Below are 25,491 nucleotides of genomic sequence, written 5' to 3'. Positions count from 1 at the left end.
TCAGAGCGAGCCGGTCGAGCCGGTGGCTGTGGCGGGGCAGAGCAGCGCAGACGGCTCATGAGCGGGCTCACCTCGCTCTGGAGGCGCACCGGCCGTCGCCGGCGGGCATCTCACGTCACGCTGCGGAAGCGAGCCAGCACCGACGCTGCGGAAGCGAGCTAGCCCCCGGCGCGCTCTCAACGCCGGGAGTAGCTCGCGGGGCACCGCGTCCCCAAGGGCGCCGCTTCGCAACGCTGTTGATAAGGGACCTGTGGTCCTTTTGTTTATAGCAATAAAAATGCATGAGAGCCACCATCAGCATTATGCATTGCATGAATTGACATGAGGACCATGGCGTGAGTACATGTTTGGACGCCAAGAAGTGTTGCATAAATGCGGTAGAGGTTGGGGTTACAAAAGGCATTACCAAGCAGTTCTTGTTACCACCCGTTGTCGGACAAGCGCTCCAGTCCAGACTGGTGTTGCTCACTCCACCTCGTCAGCCGAAATATGTCCCATTTTACCCCGCGTTTTCCACCTCAGCAGGAGCTCAGCTGACTAGGTTCTCAACGTTCAGCCGTTGGCATCGCAGCTCGTTGCTGTTGGCCTACGTGGCGGTCGGTCCATTGGTCGTTCCTGTTGGCCCACGTGGCGGCCGGTCCGTTGGCCGTTTCTGTTGGCCCACGTGGCGGCCGGTCCATTGGTCGTTCCTGTTGGCCCACGTGGCGGCCGGTCCATTGGTCGTTCCTGTTGGCCCACGCGGCGGCCGGTCCACTGGACGATCGGCCACGGATCGGTGCCCTCATCGCCCACCGGCGCTGTTGGCACAGCTAATAACGCGCGTCATCAGAGCAACAATGGGCCCATAACTCTTGCAAACGGTCGGTTTTTCGGTCGTACGATCGCCGACTGACGGGGCGCATGTCGTGGGGGGGGGGGGGGGGAGGGGAGACTTGGCACGGCGATGTGCTGGCCCGGGCGCTGGCTTGTGTCGTGTACCTCCCCGCTCCACTCTGCCCTTCCTCCTTTTCCTTTTTTCGTGCATGTGAGCGACATAAGTTGCAAACTGCGGAACTAGCTGACATGGTATGGTGCCGTGTAAGGTCTTCGTGCCGTAAAATGACGAAATATATAAAACCATTGTTCGGTACGCGTCACTGCGATGGCATGTCTTCCCAGCCTCAGTGTAACCACGGGCTGTATTTCTCGGGTCTCCCGTTTTCAGGCCCCCGCCTCCCCCCCCCCCCCCTACGGTGAGACCCCCGCCGGCTGACGTCATCCACCGCCGAACCAGTCGCCTGTCCGGCCGCTGCGTACTCAGAACGGTGGGCGCCGGGACCGCTAACGGTGCCTGACAGGGAAGGGTGACCAGCCGGTGCGCCGACCGTTGCCAGCCGAGAGGCCCGTCACCAGCCCGCCCGGCGAGCTGGCAGCCCAGCATCCGCGGCCAGAGCGGCGACTCTCGGGGATGGATGCATGATACTGTGTGCTGGGTGAGAACTGGGTGACGTGGGCTCCGGGCAAGTCAGCAGCTCCGGCCGGTCAGGCGCTGGGTGTCAGCTAGGTGCCGTGGCTCTGGGCAAGTCAGCAGCAACCGCCGGTCAGGTGCTGTGTGAGCGCCGGATGCCGTGGCTCTGGGCAGTCAGCAGCTCCGGCCCGGTCAGGCCTGGGTGACAGCTGGGTGCCGTGTCTTCTTGGGCAAGTCAGCAGCACCGGCCGGTCAGGCGCTGGGTGACAGCTGGGTGCCGTGGCTCCGGGCAAGTCAGCAGCTCCGGCCGGTCAGGTGCTGGGTGAGAACTGGGTGACGTGGCTCCGGGCAAGTCAGCAGCTCCGGCCGGTCAGGCGCTGGGTGACAGCTGGATGACGTGGCTCCGGGCAAGTCAGCAGCTCCGGCCGGTCAGGCGCTGGGTGACAGCTGGGTGCCGTGGCTCTGGGCAAGTCAGCAGCTCCGGCCGGTCAGGTGCTGGGTGACAGCTGGGTGTCGTGGCTCCGGGCAAGTCAGCAGCACCGGCCGGTCAGGTGCTGGGTGCTCTCATCCGGCGCCTCGGAGCAGCTTTGCTCTGCGTTCCGTGAAAGGATTCTCTCGCTGTTCTGGGATACGTTCGGTCCGTGGTCTGCAGTCGTGCCTCGGCGCACATTCCCGCAATTTACGTTTGCATCGCGGTGATATTCCAGCGATGTCCGTCGACGATCACGCAGGGTCCCGGGGAGCCGCTCACCGTGCCCCGGTGGGCTTCTCACTGTGTCCCTGTGATCCTCTCGCAATGTCCAGCTGAGTCTCTCACCATGCCCCAGTGAGCCTCTCACCGTAACCAGGTGAGCCTCTCACCGTGTCCAGGTGAGCCTCTCACCGTGTGCCGGTGGGAGCCTCTCACCGTGTGCCGGTGAGCCTCTCACCGTGAGCAGGTGGGAGCCTCTTACCGTGACCAGGTGAGCCTCTCACCGTATCCAGGTGAGCCACTCACCGTGTGCCGGTGAGCCTCTCACCGTGAGCAGGTGGGAGCCTCTCACCGTGACCAGGTGAGCCTCTCACCGTATCCTGGTGAGCCTCTCACCGTGTGTCGGTGGGAGCCTCTCACCGTGACCAGGTGAGCCTCTCACCGTATCCCGGTGAGCCTCTCACCGTGTGCCGGTGAGTCTCTCACCGTGATCAGGTGGGAGCCTCTCACCGTGACCAGGTGAGCCTCTCACCGTTTCCAGGTGAGCCTCTCAACGCGTGCCGGTGGGAGTCCGTCCCATGGGCGCGCCGGCCGCGCTGATTCATTGCCGAGGTTAGGCCGTGTAAGCGCTGGCCGCGTGACTGATGGTGGCCGGGGCTGCAGAGGAGAACAGCCGCCGGCAGGACGAGCTGCAGTCAGCTGGTTGGCGGCATTGCTCGCCGGCCGCCGCCATTGACCAGGGCCATACACATTGCACAAGTGTCTAGTGTCTGGTACCCGCTTGATCCGGCCGCCGCGATGCTGCGCGGACTACCCAGCTCTGGCGGCATGATAGCACGGCAAGCGTAGTCTTAAATATGTCATGATTAAAAATGTGTCCTGTGTCGGTTATTTGTGCGCAGTATCGCATGAGTTGCGAAGCGGATTCTTGCGCTATCAAGCAGCGTAGAAGGCTGCACATTTCTTTGTAGGAGGCGGAGCATAAGCTCATGCGATAGTCACATGAAGAGCTATTCGCATAGATTTGTAATATATATCATCACTGATATGATATATGATTCCGTGATAGCCTAATTTCATGCAGGAAATGCTCGCTTTCTAAGCGCACCCAACATAAACACGATCATGTTACCACGCGAAGGCGACGGCGCCGCGCCGCCAATCTGTCATCCGTTATACCAAAAGCACTCGTTTAGGCGCGCAGTGAAATCCGATTCGCCACAGGTCCATCTCAATGGCGCCGGCCAGTCGCAGACAATCTTCAAGAGGTCACCGCAGAGGTCACCGGAAGGTCATGCCCTGAAGTCGGCTTGACGACAGCAGAAGCCTGCGTGGTGCGAGACCCGGCACCTTGTAACAAAAGCCACTGCTGGCGTGCCCGTTTGGAGACGATGTTGTGCCTTAGAAGCCCTCGTGACGTCATCCTCGTCTATTGTGCGTTCTCATTAGCTGACGGTTTGTATAACAGCAAACTACATCAATTAAGTACAGATCCGTTTTGCTGAGGGCAGACAGTCTATGGGCTGGGGCACATTCAGATATTTGGAAAATGATGGCATATGTGTTAGATCGTAGTTTACCGGATGTCCGGCTCGGGTTATGTCAGTTAGGGCGATACCATGTCAGCCAACATTACCAAAGGAAAAACAATACGGACATCCGACTAAACCCGCTGCCATGGATAAGCCCCCAGTGGCAAATACACATCCACAGCCGCAGTCCATCTCATTCTCGCTGCGACAATGACAAACGGCGAGGTTCACTTGCAGTTCAAGGAAACGTAAAAGCGTTGCTATTACTGGCATGAAAAAGGTCATACGAAAGAATTCAGGGTGGTTTATAATACCTTTAATCACCCACGTGGGACGCTAGACTTCTCTCGGAACGTTCTTCATCTCCCGCGCACTGTGCCTTCATTATTATTCACTTGTAAGTGCAAACACGTTCGGCTGCGTCGTCTTTGAAAAATTCCAATTAGGTCTGCGCATCGACCGGAATTCGCATCGAGAAAGCTTGAAACTATGCATGACTTATTCACGCCTGGTGACGTAGAAGCACTATTTACCTCCGTTTTACTGAGCCTGCTAAAACTTAAATCATTTGTGAAAGAAACATTTGGATGAAACTGCATTTCAGTGGCTCGTTACTTCACGCATCAATAACATTGCGCTGGTTCGTGCCTCGCATATTTTGTATCGTCTTCGCTTGCACGCGACGCACAATCTAATTGGCCTTGCAAATCTGACCGGTCTCTCTCTCTCTCTCTCTCCTCTCTCTCTCTCTCTCCTCTCTCTCTCTCTCTCTCTTCTCTCTCTCTCCTCTCTCTCTCTCTCTCTCTATCTTCTCTCTCTCTCTCTCTCTCTCTCTCTCTCTCTCTCTTCTCTCTCTCTCTCTCTCTCTCTCTCCCTTCTCTCTCTCTCTCTCTCTATCTCTCTCTCTCTCTCCTCTCTCTTCCTCTCTCTCTATCTCTCTCTCCTCTCTCTCTCTCTCTCTCTCTCTCTCTCCTCTCTCTCATCTCTCTGCGCCTTGTCTGTTTCCACTCGTCCCTCTATTTCCATCATATCACTGTCTCTACCTTCACCTATGTCCCACCTCTTAGCTTCGCTCTCCCCAACTTTCAAACTTGCCAGATAACATCCACACCACTTCGCCAGATTTTGAGAAGCATATGCGTCTGCAACGGTGGAACCACCGGTTGTCAACGCGTTGGCACATACAGTTATTGGCCAACCGTCGCCCCACTTCACTCCACTCAACAAAAGCATAACCAAAAAGTCATTCCGAGGAGCGAAGAGCGCCGGAGACATCAACGTCACACAACCTGGCGACACAAGTACCGGCTAATCCAACAGCGGTGACTGCCAGAGCGGGTTTGGGTGTGTAGCACCACCCAGGGACCCGGAAGCGGAGGGGACGGGCGGAGAGGCTGCGGCGACCGTCAGATCTGCGCTCGGCCAGCAGGGGCCTCCTCATTGTTCCAGTTGCGCGCGGCCCGCCTGGAGCCGGTCAGGGTTCGCGCTGAGCCCGGCCCACTGGGAAGGGTGGCGTATGAATATCAATGGGGACAATGCCGGGGCGGTCGGTTTCGAACGGAGGCGGCGGCGCGCGCGCCCACTGGCCGCCTCCAAATGACTCATCGAATGTTTAAACAGGCAGTCGATACGGCATATTTTAGGGCTCAAGGTCCGCGGCTGCCGCCAATCCCAGGCGGCGTCGCCGGATTCCGGCGTGGATCGGGCGCCGTCGCTGAGAGTGCTCCAGGTCCGCCGGGGCCGGATCAGACCGATACTGTCAGCCGGCCCTCCCGCGCCTCCAGCGTGACGCAAAGGGATCCGGCCCGCTGAGGGCTCGCTAACGAGTCCCTTTGATTTTTCTGTAACGAAGTCACTTTAGAAGATTACCTGCCCTCGAAAGTGAACAGGTTTGCCAAAGGCCCACAAAGTCATCGCATTGTAGGAGGAGTTTCCAACATCGATTATATTAAATCTAGATCTAGAGAGATAGATCCTATCTTTTATCACCTTGGGGAACGTATTTGCCTCCCCCTCCAACCCTTCCCTCTGCCTTCGGTGTGCCGGTTGGAACGTTCTCTTTCGTCTAGGAAGTGTTCCGTGTGTCTTCCATATTCTAACTAAGAGTTCTGGGAGCCGATCGCCCCCTGCAGTCTAATGCGAGCCTCGCTTGCCCCACGTGCGCTGATGGCATGCGCCAGGTTCCGCCAATAGAGGCCAGCACACCAGGCCACCTTCTGCGCTCCTATAACGGGCTGGTGACGTCACTGTACGCTGGACCCCGGCGTCCTGGGCGTCTGAGGATCCGGCAGCCATAAAAGGGCGGCCGCATCAACACCGATCAACGCCCCCCTACGCATGAAGCAGTCGAGGCACATCGAGGGAGTGCATGGGACGTGGGCGGACAGTAATGCTAATGCAATGGCCATGTGACCGTCACGCTTGGCGCTGCTGCTGCCACCGCTGCTGCTGCTACTGCTGCTGCTGCTGCTTGTTGCAGGGAATCTGGCGGATTGTGATAGTAAATGCAGGCCATGCAATTTTTGAGAGCTTAAACTTGACAGTTTTGAGCTCATGAGACCAAATTGGTGTGACACATTTTCTTTGCCTCTCACTCTCCCTCTCTCTCTCTCCCTCTCCCTCTCTCTCCCTTTCTCTCCCTCTATCTCTCCCTTTCTTTTTTCTCTCTCTTTCTCTCTCCCCTCTGTCCCTCTCCCCTCTCTCCCTCGCTCTCTCCCCTCTCTATCCCTTTCTCTCTCCCTCTCTCTCTCTCCTCTTCTCTCTCCCTCTGAGCAGCTGTATTCGCGTCTCCATTATACATTCCATCGCCACCATTGGGTTTTGAACCATCTCGAAGGCGTATTGTTAATACATGTCAACACTTTCCACGGACACTTGATTTTTCTATGGCAAAACACCATCGCCCATCACCGCCTGGCAACAGGGCCGCCATTTCCACAATCGCCGCTCGATTATGCATGCCCCAGCTGGAAAGAACGTCAAAGAAGAAAGAACAGCTTTCCAGCGGGCCGGTCAGGCGTGTCGACAGCTGCGGATCGCGCACATCAATCCGGCGAGCCGACACCGGTTGGGCAATAATCGGCCGGCACTGGGCGATGGATCGGCCGCAGCGGTCCGGTGCCCATTAACACACGGCGGGGTTCTGGTCCGGCCGCGCCGGTGGCCGACGGTGTCGTCGCTCGTGTGACGCCCCACCACCCCTACCCCGTACCCCTGACACTGCGCCCCGCCCCCTCGCTCTGCGTCCTGTTCCCCTCACTCACTGCACCATCCCCCTCATTCTCCGCCCCATCCCCCTCACTCCGCATCCCGTCCTCCTCACTCACTGCGCCATCCCCCCTTACTCTCTGCACCGCGCCCATGGTCCGGAGCCAGAGACAACAAGCGGTCAGCACGGCTAGCATTACGGCATGGTCAATGTGGCAGTGGTCCCTCCCACCTCCAATGAAAACAGTGGTGGCTTCTCAGCTGAGCATCGTGTGTGCCTGCGCTGGTAGTCTGGCGCCTGACGCTCGGGCGCGGCTGGCCGGCCCAGAAGCGCGCTCCGTGTGTGCCTGCGCTGGTTGTCTGGCGCCTGACGCTCGGGTGCGGCTGGCCGGCCCAGAAGCGCGCTCCGTCTGCGGTAACGAGGCTACGTCCGCCGGCGCTCTGGAGACCGTTACCCAATTGACACAGACATATGAGGTTTTAAATCTGAGCTCCTTGTTTGGAGCGGAGCGCGCCCGGCTCGTGCCACCTCTCCTCCGTCCGCACTCCTCTCCTAAACTGGAGCCGCGGGAGACGATGTCCTGCGCATGGCGACGCCACTCAATCCTTGAATCCTCTTATAGTGAATTAAGAGAGTTCATTCAGCGTCCTTAACACACTGACGCCACCTTCGCGGCTAAGCTGAAGATGTGCTTGTGGGTGTAAAATGGCATATTTGACGGGGGAGGTAAGAATTGCTGCTTTGATTGGTAAGCAGGCCTGTTCAAGACCCTGTCCTGTGAATACACGCCAAACAGCGGCTTTAAAAGGTAGTGTGAGCAATAGAATGTAACCACCAAGGTTTGGTGTCTTATTGCGACTCGGGAGTCTTTGAACAGCTTATTCCAAAATTGTGACGTGAATAAAGGCTTCCTTGCATGCTGGTATAGCTACTGATGTCCGGCTAACTAGCTCGCATGATACTCGCTAAGTTATATGCAGCAAAACACAGCGATAACAGAAATTGGCATGAAGCCATGCGCAACATACATTGAATTACAGGTACCATGTAGATTAGGTGCACAGCAGGGTTTACCTATATAGGCGCTTTTGCGTGGCCGGGTATACAAGCAGCAAGATATACGTATTCGATAGCACCACCATATCTCGGCCACGCTACTCAGGATCGGTCTCGGCAAGCTTGCGAGTTGGCCGTCTGAAGGTGCGGCGGTCGGCAGAATGATGCGCCACTTTGTGACGCCGGCCTCACGCCTCTCCGCCCACTGCGACGGCCATCCAGCTGGCAGCACGGACACTAATGACGCGCCCTCGCCCACAGATGACTCGCCTCCTGGCCCTCAGCAACACTCGGTGAATGGAGGGCAAGAGGGAGAGAGGGACACGGGGAAAAAGGGGATGGAGAAGAGAGAGAGAGAGAGAGAGAGAGAGAGAGAGAGAGAGAGAGAGAGAGAGAGAGGGAGAGAGAGAGAGAAAGAAAGAGAGAAAGGGTGATGGAAGGTGGGACAAGGTGCAGGGAAAGAAAGACAAAGAGAGAGAAAGAGGAGAGAGGGTTGGTGGGATGAGAGAAAGAAAGAAAAGAAGGGGGGGGGGGTTCATGGTCGTAGCGAGATTTCCTTCTCACTTACAATCTATCTCACTTACATCAGCTCAGTGAAGATGTGTTGCGTACCTATGTTAACTTACGCATTGTTTTAAACGTGCAGGCCTCTGAATAACGACTACCGATACGATGAGGATCATGTATCGCTTCGCGTTGCACTTACTAATGATGCTAAACGGTTATCAATTTGGTAAATGTCAAGTGGCATAACAGGTCGTTTAGATCTCCTGGCGTTAAGACCTAACCTGACAACTTAAACCTAAGAGGTAGCTTAGAGGAAGCTTAGAACGCATTCGCACTGAGAGGCCAGAGGTACGAGATTCGATTTTCCACGTGCCCGCCCTTCCTGCCAGGGTGAAAGGCAGGCTCGCCTCAGTAGCTGAGTACGCCATAAAGGTCTAACGACACAAAAGCCGTATTCCCGTAATGTGCTATTTTCTGGTCCTCCCTTCGACTGCAACTTAACGATTTCGTAAATCTCAATAGGAAAAACTTTCTTTGCATGGTGTACAAGATAAGTCAGTTCCATTGTTGCATATGGCGATGGCGTTGACAAATGATCTCGGTGACTCACGAAAACGAGCCTTGGCTATTTCGTTGCCAGCTAAGTTGATGATAAGCTGAACGACGTTTGCACATTATGGTTTTTTGTCTGTGGTCGCCGCAGATGGTCGACCATATGATCCGGCAGATCATTTCGCACAGAAAAGGTTTGGGGGCAAGTCCCGGTGACGGTTATAAAACCGATCGCCTGGTGCGCAGGCGAATGACAGCTAAAAAGAATTACCATCGTGGCTCCGTGCTTGGAAAAAACCTGCACCGTCCTGGAAGAAACCGTGACCAACTATGTCATTGCAAATAAATTAAGTGCATGTTTAAGTCACAGGACACCTTTTGTGGGGAGTATTAGATCACTTATTCTACGATACTTCTAGATCACTTCAGTGCGGTGCTTTGGTAGAAACAGTCAGCAGTAACACAGAACGTCGGTGGTAGATAGCGAAAAATGTAAAAATGGGAGGCTTTCAATGTAAGGAAATCGTTTGACTTCAATACATTACGTGATGTGTTGAGGCATGACTAACATGGTGGTCACTTTAGAGAAGTACTTCGTCAGCGACATTCTCAACTACGGCAACCACCACCCGATAGTGCAAAGGTTCTGCGACCACCACCCGACAGTGCAAGAGTTCTGCGAGGGAGGCACGTAGCAGGCGTCGACATCGATGGTACTTCCATTGTGAACGTCATAGGCGCTTATGCCCATTGATTTTCCTTCCAGGAAACAGTTTTTTTCATGCTTTCGAGTGGCTGGTGGCCTTAATACTGCACTCTACTGAAGGACATCGCCACAGAGCATGACTTGCCTACCACCGCTGGCCTCTATCTGAGACGTGGGTTTGATCGCGTAATGTTAGTGAGCTTTGTTCCCCTGTCATCTCGAGGCGGATGCTAATTTCCGACAGTTCACGATTGCCTGTGATGAAAGTCTTGACACTGGAAGCCCTGTTTGGCCTATCACTCGGAAGAAACTGCCCGCCTTAATTGATAAATGAACGTAAAATTAATTACTAGATGGTAGGACGAGCAAGGTTAGCCTTCCTTCGGACGATAATGAGTACACAAGCGAGATTACAAACAGAACCGGACAGTCCACCGCGGTTTGATAAGGACAATCTGGCATGAAAAGAAAACAAATGAAACTAGGTCTTGTAAGTCCTTTGTTTTACTGTCCGGGAGTCCTGATATTGTTGGGAGCTACCTCTGATTTATTGGAAGCACGGCTGACCTACGCCAAACGAATTTCAGATGTATGTTTAGATGGTTTGTGTTTTGTTTGTTGTTAAAAAAACAGCGGCAGTAATAGAGCGGGAGCTCTGCTGTTTACGTCGGTGTCCCCTCGCCCCTCTCTCCCACTGATGGAAAACCTGCCTTCCCAAAACCTAGCGCAGAAAAAATAAAGGCTAATGCTCTTTGAAAATAGCTGTCTGATTACTCCTGAATTTAACAAGGTTCCATCCGTGTGGCATCTGTATATGGGACCAGTCGATCAGTTAGAAATAATCACGGGTAGGATTAAATTTGCCCAATTTACCTGCAACCAGTAGACTCCTGGCCCAACCGGTGCGCTTTCCATTCCTAATCAACTTCACCCACTGTTATCCGGCCATCTGCCATCAGCACAACTACTTACCATTTGCCGTAACTTCGGATATATATTTTATGAAATTCACTAAGAAAGCTTTCACCAAGACTCAACATTCTCCAGATGCTGATAGCGAACGCGATGTGAACAAACCAGTGATGCCAAATGAACAATTTGCGAAGTTTTTTGAAGCCCTTATCACACATTTGTCAACGTTTCGAGCGTAGCCAGACCAGAAGTACTCACCGAATATCTACCTAAAACAGCCTGATACTAAGATTCAGTTACATATGAGTCCATACGAATTCACCCAGCCAATGAAGGACTCGGGTTTCAGACTTTTGTGTTGCGGGGAGCCTCAAGGCGCGTCAGTCGCTGCGTTCCCTTCCCTGCGGAGTCCGTTACCGCCGTTGTCTTCTGCGGGTATGCATGCGTGGCGGCCTGAACACACGCTGGTCCATCAGGTCACGGCGTGAACACACGCTGGTCTGTCAGGTCACGGCGTGAACACACGCTGGTCCATCAGGTCACGGCGTGTGTTGGGCAAGCGGCGGCTGGGGGCGGTGCGGTGAGCGGCGCGGCGGGTCGTCCCAGCTCCCCTCCGGCCACCGGACCGGCTCCGTCTGCCCACGCGTCGCCCACTCGACCAGCCAACGCCCTGCCGGGACCGGCGGCGGCCGGTCGCCGCCCCACCAGCCAGCAGACCCGCTGGCACGCAGCGACTAAGCCAGAGGCTGCACCACCGCGGGGGCTGGTGACCAAGCCGCCGGTCAAACGGCGGCCGAACCATGGAGAAAGGTGTCTGAAGGGTCGCTGGTGGCTCGGCCGACGAGCCGCCAGCCCGGTCGAAACAGCGATCGATACAATCACTACACAGGCGGCCGAGCCGCCAGCAGCACCAGCTACCAGATAAACTACCCAACCAGTAACGAATCCCCGTACAGACGGCCGCTTTAGGTTGGGAGTGGTCCTGCGTCCATGTCACTGGCCGAGCTCTAGGTATAGCCGGCGGTGGACCACCGGCTGAGTCACCGACCAGCCGAGTCTGTCACCAACCGACTAAGTCACTAGCCGGAGCACCGGCGCAACCACCCGTCATATAAATGTCCAACTACCATTCGATTCCAATCACCACAGCTTTGGTGACGTGCTGGTGATGTACGGGAGGCGCATGGTTCATGAACTAATGCTAGCAGTCCCGTCATCAGACAGCAAACAGCGCACAGCAACGTCTCAGTGGACAAAATATACTTCACTCGGAAGGCAATATTTGGCAGAATTCGAGTCGCATCTACAGAGCAGACAAACCACCGGAAGCACCAGTTGTCATGGTACCCCTCTGCAGGCTTTTCGACGCACCAGATGCCTGTTACGCCAAGCCTCGTGGCACGCCGCGTCTGGTTCGATGTGAACATTACGATGTACCGCGCGTCACCGAAACAGCGACGTCACAATCGGCGCGCGCCTTCAGCGGTCAGACAACATCACCTTCGACAGCATCGCCTCCGGGAGCATGGTCTCTCTCCCAAACAGACTGAATCCTCGGACACTGCTCCGGCCACTTTAGGCAGCGATCAGCTCCACCCGATCGATATTTAAGTGGAAAATTGGCGGTCCGGCAGGCGGCGGCAGTCAGCAGCGCGGCAGCTACCGCCGCGTGGGCGGCCGAGTGCCGACAAACAGGGGAGTTCCGCGACACGCTCGCGCCGCGCGCCGCTCCAAGGGCAGTGTCAGGCACGTGACCGAGGCGGCGCAGGCGCCCCCGCCCCAGCCGGAAAGGCCGCCAAGGCTGGCGCCAAATCACTTCCCTTGCATCACCTCCTCGCGATTAATGCCTGCCGAGAGAGGGGCATAACGGCAGCACCGATTAGCGAACAGGGGCAGCACCATCTACGGTCGCTGGCTGAACCGATGACGTCATAAGAGCACAAAACTGCGCATCGCGCGGCACGTGGAGGCGTCACATGACTCGTGTGCCTTGCACGCGCGGCAACTACGCAGAGCTTGCATCGCCTGGTCACGTGACCAGATGCGTCAGTATGATTGAGGGGAAATGGGATCGAGCGCAGCGCCGTTGTGGCGCCTCTAAACAAGGGCAGAAGGCAGCGCCGTACCTCGCCCCATGGCTGATGCGCACTAGTGTCTGGACAGTCCACACGAATTACTCAACAGGCGCCATTCGAAGGCCCCCAGGAACCCAAAGGACTCTGACAGGACCTTCAGCTGCAAGCGGCGCATTTGCCACTGGTCTGGGGCGGCGACAGGCGTGCAAAGGACGCAGCGATCTCCCCGTTACAGAGGACGTTTACCGCTAGAGCCTGTTGAGCGGGTGAGGGAGCTGTTGCGCCTGATGCCTGGTGCCGCCAGGCCTGTGGCGGCAGCGCGGCCCGGCGTCCCGGCGCCGACCGCGGCGGTGGAGACGACACATGACACCGGCACCTCAGCCGCGGCCAGCCGTCACTGGTGCCGTTCGGGCGACCCCCGCCGTTCATGGCCAGGCACCGCGGCGGGCCCGTATCGACACCGGCAGTCCTGGGAGATCGGTGACGGGCAGGGCACGGCCCGCGTGTCGCGGGTGTCGCATTTTTCGGCCTGGCCGGGTGGTGACACTGTCCGCTGGACCAGGTAGTGACACCGTCTGCTGGATCGGGTAGTGACGCTGCCTGTTGGATCGGGTAGTGACAACGCCTGCTGGACCAGGTAGTGACACCGTCTGCTGGATCGGGTAGTGACACCGCCGGTTAAGCCGAGTAGTGTCACCGCCGGCCTGGCCAGGTAGTGACACTGCCGGCCTGGCCGGATAGTGACACTGCCGGTCTGGCCGAGTAGTGACACCGCCGGCCTGGCCGGATAGTGACACTGCCGGCCTGGCCGAGTAGTGACACCGCCGGCTAAGCCGAGTAGTGACACGGTCAGCTTAACTGATTCATGAGGGGAGTCAGCGTCGCGATCTCGAAAGACAGCTTTCGCGAAGCTGATGAAATCGGCAGTCAGATTCGTGTCCTGGACCATTTTGTCTGCGTCCCCGGCACGCTGTCAGTCGCGATCGCGAGATCATTCGTTTAGCTAGGTGAACGCAGATTTGTCCTTAAATAGCGAAATAGTGTGCAAGCGGGTTGAGCGAGGTTTTAACAGCCGCGTTTCGGTTTTTCAACATATTCTTTAGTTGCACTGTGTGTCATGATTGTGGACGTGGTGTTTTGAACTTGCTGCGAGATGCTAAAAATAATCAGAAGTGGCATGAGTCACCCTTACACCACCAAGGCATAGATAATTTAGCAGAAGCATCCAATCACTTTGAGGTTTATGGACTGAACAAAGTTCGAGTACATTCTAGAAGTAATTTGCCTACCATGTCTTGATCCGCCCATGGCATCACTCAGTGCCGAGCCCAAGTGGTATCTGTGTTGCCCCGACCAGACGTGGTGGGTACGACTGAAGAGTGGTGACATCAGGGCTATCGCTGCGGAGTGGTCCAGCGGCACGGCTCACTCGCGACCCACAGCGTGACCGCCCACCCGCAGCCCACAACGTCACCACTCACCCTCGGCCCACAACGTCGCCGCTCGCCCGCGACTCACAGTGTCACGGACTCACCAGCGGCCCACAGCACCTCGTCTCACCCGCGGCCCACAGTGTCACGGTTCACCCGCGCCCCAGTGTCGCGGCTCACTCGCGACCCACGGCGTCATCTCTCACCCGCGGCCCACAGCATCACGGCTCACCCGCGGCCCACCGCACCGCCGCTCACCCACGGCCCACAGCGTCACCTCTCATCCGCGGCCAACAGTGGCACCGTTCACCCGCGGCCTACGGCGTCACCGCTCAACCGCGGCCCACGGCGTCAACACCCACCCGCGGCCCACAGCGTCACCCCTTACGGGCGAGGCGGACTATTCTGCCTGAGCATTCAGCCACGGCTTGAAGCGGCTGCGTCAGAAATGGAGCGACCTTTCTGGCGTAACTGCCTGCGGGCTCTGACCGCTGAAGAAACAGTGTTGCCGCCTTCGAGAAATGTGCCTGCCTGTTGCACTGATGTTTCTGGTGACTAGTCCAGCCTTGTATGCATGAGAAATCCGGTAGGTTGTTCGATTGAAAGAAGGCCTGTCTTTACACCTGCTAGCGAGTACTACGCCCTCTGTCGGTTCTCGAGGCAGTGAGTGGTAATTCGTGTTTTGACTGCCATGGGCGGGCGGCTGGCTGACGTGCCGTGTGAGTCACTGTCATTGTATGATTCAAAATTTCACGTGACTCACGCTCTGGGAGTCGGAAACCGTTCGTGAGCAAGTCCCATCCAGTCAAACACAAAGTGGCTGCGCCCGATTTGCACCGGTTGGCGCCACGCAGTGTCCAGTTTTGTTCCAACACATCCGGCGTCCTGGGACGCGCCTGGTAAAGCTGCACAACCTGAGGTCTGGTAACCACTGGCGACAGCTGGCGACATCTGGTGGTGTCTGACAATCTCTAGCAGCCTCTGGCGGTGTCTGGTAACCTCCGGCGGGGTCTGGCGGTGTCTTGCAGTGTATGGCAGCTTTTGGCGGTGTCTGGGCGCCTCCGGTGGTGTCAGGCGGTGTCTAGCAGCCTCTGATGGTGTCTGACAGCCTCCGGCGGTGTTTGGCGATGTCTGGGCGCCTCCGGTGGTGTCAGGCGGTGTCTAGCAGTCTCTGATGGTGTCTGGCAGCCTCCGGCGGTGTTTGGCGGTGTCTGGGCGCCTCTCAGGCATCTGGCATCTGGCGTGTGACGTCCCGCGGCGGGCGGTGACTCAGAGACGGGCACGGGCAGCGGTGACGGCTGTGCCGCGGGCAAAACGGCGCCATCGCCGAGGCGTCGCACGCAAGGCTGGTCAGCACGGCTGGCTGGCGCCTGCGCATCCGCACCTCCGCGCAAGCCTGAGCGGCGGCGTGAACCATGCGTGTCTCGGGATAGAGGCTGACTGTGGTGTGAACTACGCATCAGTCACCGATTTCAGACTTCATTTTCCGACACCGCCTTTGAAATCTGGTTGCCAGGCTGGGGTCCGTTGGTGTATCCCCAGTATCCAGTGCCCTTGCTTCTTCATGTTCCATGTTAGCTGACGTCATCAGACGCTCCCAGCCCCACCCGTTTTCCGCACCATAGTGCCCGTGAAATGCGTCGGCGTCGGTTGACCGCATCGCTACGGGATAGACGTGAGACAAATGACGTCATGCAGTGCGCCGACGCTCTACGCTCGGGGATCGCAGCTGTCAACGGGCGATGGCGAGGAGGGCATGGCGAACGAAGAGGGTACAAGGGCGTGTCATGCGGTAGACTGATACTCTGTGGCGACTCAATGTGAGAGGGCTATACGCTGCACGTGGCTGCATAATAAATGCAGGCGTGATGTTGCGCGCTGCGTAGAACAAAGCGCAGTTAAGTCGCCGCCCCTTTTGTGGCATGTGGGGTTTCTTCAATCAGCACTACAATCAGATAGCACGTCCATGATTCCCGGGTGTAAGATCGCCATTTCGGGCAAACTGGGCGGATCGCCGGAAGGCCGAGCGTTCTGATAAATGCAACACAGTGCATTCGCTAATGCATCGTTTATTATGCTGAACAAAAGAGCTATTACATGCGTCAGTTTGCACAGAGGTGGGCTCAATAATCCCGCTGGCTGGAGCCACCAGGTGAATGTATAGCCGCCTGGCCATGCAGCCACGGCAGTCTGCCCGGTGACCACATCTTGTCGACGCCCACCTGACGGGCAGCTTCGACCCGACAGATGACTCAGGAGGCCGTGGATAACATCGCGTGCTCCCCATGAGTCAGACGGCTCGTAATAGAACACACGTCTGGAGTCACGACCGTAACATCTTCACCGCAGATAGCGATCTTCCAGCTGATAAACATCGCGAGAACATTGATCAGCTGACGAGCCTAATGACCCAAACTTTAAATCATTGCAAACGTTTCACAGGGACCATTGTTTGGTTGCAAGACATCGTAACTGAGAGAAGAGATAATGACGTGAGTTTTGCGACAGCTCGCCCAATCCAAAGATGGATGTTTGGTACCACCGATCCATCCACCTGCCTGCACAGGCATGCTCCCATGACCAAACAGTGGCATCGGCATCACCACCGTAGCTCTATCTGGCAGCACATGTGCTGAGGTGCACCTGGGGTAATCGAAGCGGAGTAAGTGGCATCGGCATCACCACCGTAGCTCTATCTGGCAGCACATGTACTGAGGTGCACCCGGGGTAATCGAAGCGGAGTAAGTGGCATCGGCATCACCACCGTAGCTCTATCTGGCAGCACATGTACTGAGGTGCACCCGGGGTAATCGAAGCGGAGTAAGTGGCATCGGCATCACCACCGTAGCTCTATCTGGCAGCACATGTACTGAGGTGCACCCGGGGTAATCGAAGCGGAGTAAGTGGCATCGGCATCACCACCGTAGCTCTATCTGGCAGCACATGTACTGAGGTGCACCCGGGGTAATCGAAGCGGGAGTAAGTGGCATCGGCATCACCACCGTAGCTCTATCTGGCAGCACATTACTGAGGTGCACCCGGGGTAATCGAAGCGGAGTAAGTGGCATCGGCATCACCACCGTAGCTCTATCTGGCAGCACATGTACTGAGGTGCACCCGGGGTAATCGAAGCGGAGTAAGTGGCACAATTAGCGGCAAACGCACTCCTGAAGTCTGGACATGAATGCCACTCGCTGGGCGTGCCTTGGCGCGCAAGGCCACGGCATAAAAAACCGATCAGTTACATGCGTGCACAACAATAAGCTGTAGCGCTTGCATCGTTTTCGTACCTAATCGTAAGTGCGCGAACGGTTATCGGTATGTAACCATTACTACTACGTAGGCAGTCATTATCATCATAAAAATCAGCATAAGTATGATGCTATTCAAAATGGCAGCAATTATTATAACTGCACGGAGTGCCCTCGAGATTGGCATTGTAATGCAGATGCCTGACCACTGGTCCCTGTATGCTATCACCGCAGTGGCAGGTTTTTTTACATTCGTATTTGCAAATGCTGTTCGATTTTTCTGGTCAGCCACCAATCTGATCTGTCATCAGGAAAGGCACGCAGCCTAACTGATAGCCTCATACATCATTCCCGCGCATAAACGTACAAAGGGAAACCCAAATCGGCCGGCACACAATTGAATGGAGCGCTCTCCACTCCATGACCTGCGCGGCGCCTTGCTTCCTTGTTTGATGCTGTGCCGCGGCTGTCCAGCCACCGCCACGTGCCTGTTTACGGCTGTCTCAAGCTCGTGACGAATCACGCGGGGCGGAGGTCACGCGCGTCACGGCCGATGCGCGATCATGGCGGGCGTCGGCACGTAGCGGATCACTGGTGTCGTTGTGACGTGCCCCCCCCCCCCCCCTCCCCTCACCCACCCACTCCCCCGTCACGACCGATGCGCGATCATGGCGGGCGTCGGCACGTAGCGGATCACTGGTGTCGTTGTGACGTGCCCCCCCCTCCCCCCCCCACCCACCTACTCCCCCGCCTTGGTGACGAGCTTGACCGCGAGTCAGGCCACCTAGCACGTGTCAACGCCGTCGGCAGCACGGGAGAGGTACCGAGATGCATATGTTTCGAGCGTTGTCTTGCTCAAGCCTCTCTGGATAATGATGACGATGACGATGACGATGACGTTGCTGCACATGTCTCAAGGTCGGCCGTGTTAGTAAGCTTGGTGTCAGTGACACCGTGAGGGGTCGGATGTACAGGGTGGCAGCCGTGGACTTAAACGACTTAAAGGAAAGCTGGCGGTCTGTTGGCACCGACGTGCTTTGTTGACTGCCTAACAGATCAGGCGTGTCGTGAACATGTTTTGTTAACTGGCTAACGGATCAGACGTGTCGTTAAGATGGTTTGTTGACTGCCTAACGGATCAGGCGTGTCGTAAACATGTTTTGTTAACTGGCTAACGGATCAGACGTGTCGTTAAGATGTTTTGTTGACTGCCTAACGGATCAGGCGTGTCGTGAACATGTTTTGTTAACCGGCTAACGGATCAGACGTGTCGTTAAGATGTTTTGTTGACTGACTTTAGGATCAGGCGTGTCGTGAACATGTTTTGTTAACTGGCTAACGGATCAGACGTGTCGGTAACATGTTTTGCGGCTGATTGGCTGAAAGTAGGTTGCAGGCCCGTATGACAGCAATCGAAACACTGTGTGGTGAGAACGTGCGGTGTTTTATTTCGCGATCATCTGGCAATTCCCGTCCGCTGTTGCTAGGTGTCTGCAAGGTTTTTCTGAACGTTCTTTGACTTCTTTGAGACTAATCGAGTGATGAATGCTTATCAGATGTACCGAGCTGCCTCTCACAAGAAATGAAGAAACATTACCTATATCTTCAGCCTCTTGGGATTAAATCGGCGCATATCCCTTAGATCAACCCCCCCCCCCCCCCCCCCCCCCCCCGCCTTCCACGAATGGATCATATCCGTCATGTTTATAGTTTCGAGTGGCGCCTTTCTGCACTTCACTGCCTCCCATGTTCTCAGACCTCCGTGCGCTTGGCGGGGACTCCTCGCTGCTGCGGCCGCGCGCACCACTCATCCGCCGCTTATATAAGCGCTGGGTGGGCGCAAGACGCCAGCCGGGACACATCCATCTCGGGCGTCTGTCCGCTCATCTACGGCTGGCAGTCGGGCCGACAGAGTGACGCCCGCTGACCTCCAGCGCGGCCCTCCAGCCAGGCCCCACAGCCCTCAGTCCCTCAGTCGGCTCCAATGGCGAGCACCACGACCACCTACCCTGGCATGTCCCACAGCCACCGTGTCTGAGAACTGGAGCTCATGCTGACGCTCGTACTCCTCTTGTCTGAAGTTAACGGTCCCCCAGACTCAAATTGACAGACACCGAGTCTGCCGATTGAGGTCCAGGTCCCTCACCGCTCACAGCAGCTCAGTCTGACGTCTGACCCCTGGGATCCCCTGCGGCCACACTGGTTCCCCCTGTGATACTCTACTTCCCCGGCGCCTGCTCCCGGGTCATCTGGTGAGAGCCGCGACCGCGGGTCCCGTGACGGTGGCTGCGGCCCCTCGGTGGCCGAGGCCGGGCCGGCTGCTCACAGGTCACCTGGTGAGAGCCGCGACCGCGGGTCCCGTGACGGTGGCCGCGGCCCCTCGGTGGCCGAGGCCGGGCCGGCTGCTCACAGGCCTGACCCTGCCCAGCTCGGTCCCGGCGTGGCTGCCGCCGTCCCGACTGACCCATATAAGGTGGCGCAGGGTCGCGCCGGCGACGCGCGCGCCAGAGGGCACGACCCCTGCCGGCGCCACCCCCCGTGGCGGGCTTGGGGGCGCCCCGGCAGTACGGAGGTCACCGCCGGCGCAAAACTCATGCTAGCTCGGCTGCGCGTACGTGGGGAACGCCACCGATGTAGGGCAAAAATAAGGAAGTGGTGGTATGAGTGCTTTTCATGATATAAAGAAGGCGTGCTATTTAAACTGTCTCTTGCGACAGGAAGCTCCGCGCTCGGACAGCCAGCTAAGCTGATGTGGTCCCACGTCCGTACGGTCGCGTCATGCGAACACCCCATCACGCGTCCCCGGGTTCCCTCAATCAGGGGTGGGTCACGCCCCGACGGCGGGAGCGGCGTGTTCTGGCACTCAGGCGCGATAAACCCGCCGCCGTCGCGATTCGTAATTCGCCGAGCATGGGGCACATAGATTTCTTAATGACCTTTGTCAGGCGATCGAGCGTCCGGAGACCGGGTCGGCTGGCGTTGAGATCCGCCCATTCCTGAGATTACTGTGCTGAGCTCAGGGAATCGTGGCGCTTCTGCTGAAACATTACAGACATCTGAGTCATCACCCCATTAAATCCACGTCGGTGAGGTAGAAAACCAGTATTTCAGGACAGGTGTTAATGCAAAAAAGCGACAATCCTGGTCTGCTCGTAACTGTTTTTAAGCCCATCCCAGGCATGCTTTTTGAATTCCTTTAGCGCCTCTGTCAGACCATGGAACAAAAATGTCAAACATAATTGGCTGCTTAACTGTATACAGGCCGAGCTCTCTCAGAAGCTGGGCACATTCGCGACGACATGGTGCATTCATGATGTCCATGAATAGGTGCGCTTTGACACGTGTCGTATCAAGCAAGTTGCATTCCTAGCTGACTAGCCGCTTGGGTGTGAACCGCTATGTTGTTGTGGGCCGGAACTGGCGGGGCCCGCCCAAATCTCTGGCTTAGAACGGAAGCTGGCTTTGGCGTGCCGAAGTGAAATATTTTACACGCCCGGCTGCTGTACAGCCGGAAGATGGGATGCAATGAAAACGTTCTGATGCGATTGCCTCGTGAAACATACAGTGTAATACTTCTTAAATCGAATGCAAAGCCAGAGAATACAGCCATCGGGTAGCCAGCGTGCATTGTACAAGCCGCTGCCCAGAAGCAGATCGCGAGTTTGTCGGCCCGGGCGGACTCTAGCTGGCTGCCGACAGCAATCTGCCAGACCCAGCGTCGCTCCAAGTGGACTCCACGGCGGCCCGTCAGACCCAGCGTCGCTCCGAGTGGACATCACAGCAGCCCGCCAGATCTAGCGTCGCCCAAGTGGACTCCACAGCGGCCCGTCAGACTCAGCGTCGCTCCAAGTGGACTTCACAGCAGCCCGTCAGACCCAGCGTCGCCCAAGTGGACTCCACAGCGGCCCGCCAGACCCAGTGTCGCTCCGAGTGGACTTCACAGCAGCCCGTCAGACCCAGCGTCGCCCCAAGTGGACTCCACAGCGGCCCGCCAGACCTGGCGTCGCTCCGTTGACTCCACAGCAGCCCGTCAGACCCAGCGACGCTCCAAACGGACTCCACAGCAGCCTTTCAGACCCAGCGTCGCCCCAAGTGGACTCCACAGCAGCCCGCCAGTTTGTGGCATGGTGGTAAGGTGTAAAACCAGAGGTGAGAGTGTCCTGTGAAAAACGATGCACTTAACATGCATGTAATGCAAGCCGCTTCAAAGTTGCTGGTCTACAGGATGCAGCAAAGGTGAGGTCCGCCGCTGCCGGATGACTAGCCGCTTCAGTGTTCTGCGGAAAAGACGCTGAACTCGTAAGACAGCGGCGCTGGGTGCAAGTCTCACTGCGGCCGGGTTGTTTGGAACGACTGACATATAAAGAGGTCAGCTGGCAACTCGCCAGAGAGGATGAACCCAGCACGGTGCTGCCGTGTCGTCGAACTGCATAGCACGCCATCACCTAGGCAGTCCTGTCTGGCAAAAAGTCTGGAGGCAGAACCATTTACTTAACGGTACCGACCAAACTTGGGGGATCAGAGTGCACGCAACAATCTCTACTCAGCAAGCGCTCTGAAATCAGAGTCCTCTTGCAAACCAATGGAATGAACTTACAAAATAAATACTATAGAAGATCTTTCGATTTTTAGGACGCTGCAGCTCAGCGTTCCAAAGTTTGCTTTTCAATTCGACGGGTGTGGGTTCGAGACTTTCGAAAGTGTTTTGGAATTTCTGCGTCAAAATTGTAATATTTAGCTGCGATTGCCACTTTAAACAACAGGCAAGATTGTTATGTTAATGGTTTTTCCAAAATGTCCAACCAGAACACTTGTTTTTAGAACTCATATCACGTCGGTTTTCATAAGATGACATGTGGTGATAATATTCAGTTAAAATATTTTACACGCTAGTATATCTTAGAGGATATAAAATCAACTGCTCTTTATACGCTCCCACTGAGGGCTTATCTAGCCTTCCATTCATTAATGTTGTTTCACTATGTTACGGATTTGAACTTCTGAAGGTCATCCTTAAAACCCTCGCGAAGCGTTGGAGGCCAGCCAAGATGAAAACAGACAGATCGTCCGGACCCCTGCCACGAAAGCGGACGCAAACTGAACCCGGTACATATTTCATCGGCGCCATAACCGGGCGCGCCACCGAGCGTCGCTGCCGGGAGGGCCGCAGGAGCGGTACTAAACGAGCACTGGCCGGCGGCGGCGGCAAAAGACCCGTGCCGGCGGGTCGGGCCCACTTGGAGCTGCGTGACTGGCCTGACCGGCCTGCCAGCTCTCAGCATGCGTGGCCGTCTGGCGGGCCGGGGCGCGCCGCGTGCGTGACCGGCTGCTCAGGCCGCCCGGTGCGCCGTCGCCGCCCTGCCCGGCGGCGGCGGCGGGCATGCCACCGGCTGGGCGGCGACGACGCGACTGACGCAGTGACTGCCGCTCTACCTCCTCGGCTTCACATCCGCCCCAGTTAGCGGCGTGAAATGACGCAGTGACTCTCGCACTGCCTCTTCGGCCTTTTCATATACGCTTGTCACACTGCCTCCTCGATTTCGCATCCGCCCTAGTTTACCCAACAGCACCCAAACTAGCAAATTGCATTGCAAATAAAGTGTATCTCGTTGATAACCCCGTTGGCGTCACGAAGGTCAGGTCAGCTCTGCGGATGTGACACTACTGGCGTCATGTACTACTACACGTTGTCAATCGCTAGTTGTCTTCCTCCTGCGGTGTGCACACGCCGTCTTCGGGAATTCGGTCGGACCTCAGCAACAGCAGACCTAGTTAAGCTCTGCAGAAGCGAGGTAGGATGCAGTGGGCGGCCCCGGAGGCCTGATGCAGTGGGCGACCCCGGAGGCCCGATGCAGTGGGCGGCCCCGGAGGCCTGATGCAGACATGATGATGGGTTCTGGCGCCTCGGTGTCGTTCTGGGAGTGCTGGGACAGAAATAACCTAAGCATGCTTGAATCAGAAATGTGCGTTGCTTTGCTGCATCTCGGTGGAAAACTAAAGTACTTAGCTACCATCTAAGCCGTTGTTCTGGTGGCGCCTGAGGTATCACTGGCGGTAGGCATGACGACCTGCGTGGTGACTGGCCATTCCTTGCCTCCAATAAGATGAGAGGCGTGGTTGAAAGAGTCTTGTTATTTCAGCAGAGAAACCAGTGACAATGTGTTAATGTCGTGAGTCCATAAATGACATGTTGCACCGGCCTCTTCTGTTACTGGCCACCCTATCTCATGCCGCGTGAGACGGTATCGTGAGCAAACTTCTCGAGTCGAGGTGCGGGGATGACGTGCTCGTTATGTCTGGTCCCGTACAGAGTTTAGTGCCTGACATACGGCTGACCCGGAGCTATGGCTACTGAGCACCTTCTTGTCTTAACTGTTTGGCTAACTGTACGATAGCGAGGACGTACGTCGTACGTACGAGGACGTCATTTCTTCACGTGCATGGGTATCCGCACGACTACTCGTAAATAATCATAAATCACTGGCGGTTGGTTGACTGCATCATTACATTTCTCTTTTGAAATGTTATTCGATGCTGCTGAGGCGTGCATGAATTGGCATGCAAAGAATGAAAGAGTGCAGTCTCCTGAAAACATGCCGGAGACTTGACGGCGCACACGAGTGGCTGAGCAGCTGAGCGGCGAACACTACCGAGAACATTCCATGAGTATGAGAACTGAATCATGGGATGTGTGACTCACAGCTCCAGCAGTGCATCAGTCATTCCCACGTTTGTCTCATAGACTAAACGCAGGGTAAAGTGATCCAGATGGCTGTTGTCTGGTTGTGCGGGTCGGGCAGCTTGAGCTCGTGAACTGAACACGGAAGACGGCTGTTTTTTTTTTTGCGAGCGGAGGGCTGCCGCGAGATAGCCTAGACTTTTCCCTTCTTTCACAGGCGCGTGAAGTCGATTTAGCGCTTATTCTGACTAAGCGTGTTTGCACTCGAGCTTTAGTTTCAAGTTCCTTCGCTATCCAAGTCATTCGATGATTGCCTGCTATGGCAACAAGGTAATCGGACATTTGCTCATCTGCGTGTGGAAAACTATGCCACATATCAACTGTGTGCGGACTGGGTCATCATCGTGCGATTGTAATCCCTGTCCGAGAGGGCGTGGCCCTGTTCCGTCATCCCCGAACGATGAGTAGTCTGGATGGTCACCAAGCTGCGCACAAACAGTAATTAGCTCATTAACCCCAGATAAGCAGTCCGATTTGTATGGTCGCCAGCTCCAGCCGCCGCTGCCAGCGCTCGTCCGGAAGACTTTAGTCCCACCCGGGGCGAGCACTGCACAGGTGTCTCCACACCGTCCCTGCTCCCACCCGAGGCGCTCCCGATCCCGGGCACTCACATGGAGATGGGCGTGTCGCTGACGTCGTAGTAGCGCTCGATCGGGCACTGGCGCACCGTTTTGGCGTACTCGTCGTGGCTGAGCGCCATGAGGCCGGGCGGCAGGGCCGTGCTCGGCTCGCTCGGCGCCACGTTCGCCTGCTCCAGCATCGAGACCGACGCACAGTTGGGGTGCAGGTCGCACATGGTGTCCGGCTGGCGGTCGCTGCGTGCGCAGCTGGCGGCGCTGGCTTCACTGCCTAGCTTGCCGCGGCCTGGACCGCCGGCGCCTGTCGGCCGGGTTCGGGTCACGCGGCCGCCGCGGAGTCTTCCTGTTGGACACTCGGGCTGGCCGCTGGCGGACCCGGGCACGCGTGCACCGCCAGACCTGTCGGCTGTCACTGCGGAGGCAGGCGCTGCCGGCAGCGGCGCCGCCGCGCCGAACACGCTGACATCTGGCGGACGAAATGTCGACCCAGACCGGCTCAGCGGGCTTCTGCGCGCACGCGGGGCGCGTGCTGGTGACAAAAGTTTGAACACTGAAAGCTTTATGTAGATACATCCCGCGGCGGAGTGGACTGCGAAATGAATGTGTCTCACCCCGTCACTCATCGAATTACTCAGATCAAATAGCTGCTTTGTTCGTCCTTCAACAGGCGTCACGCATTTTACATAGTATCTTGGCAGCGTATCTGACGGCAGGAGACCTAACTTTGCTAATATGTCGTCAGGTAATAGCAGGTAATAGCTGGTAACACATACGTGCAGACTACAGTACCGTGAAAATAATGTAAAG

At 56.6% G+C, this 25,491-nt stretch overlaps 1 protein-coding gene across 1 annotated transcript; it reads right to left on the bottom strand.

Annotated features, from left to right (window-relative positions):
* Positions 1 to 25,083, bottom strand: LOC119109775 (uncharacterized). The gene is made up of 3 exons (XM_037233528.1): positions 24,718 to 25,083; positions 2,671 to 2,795; positions 1 to 26 (listed from the first exon to the last, which is right to left on the bottom strand). Exons 1-3 carry the CDS (start codon positions 24,900 to 24,902, stop codon positions 1 to 3), a joined length of 336 nt encoding a protein of 111 aa, XP_037089423.1. The 5' UTR covers positions 24,903 to 25,083.
* Between the last annotated feature and the right edge of the window lie 408 nt (positions 25,084 to 25,491).

This window comes from Pollicipes pollicipes, unplaced genomic scaffold, assembly GCF_011947565.3.
Source record: "Pollicipes pollicipes isolate AB1234 unplaced genomic scaffold, Ppol_2.1 Scaffold_7231;HRSCAF=8579_pilon_pilon_pilon, whole genome shotgun sequence".
NCBI classification, from domain to species: domain Eukaryota; kingdom Metazoa; phylum Arthropoda; class Thecostraca; order Pollicipedomorpha; family Pollicipedidae; genus Pollicipes; species Pollicipes pollicipes.
This window is presented reverse-complemented; position numbering and strand designations above follow the sequence as displayed.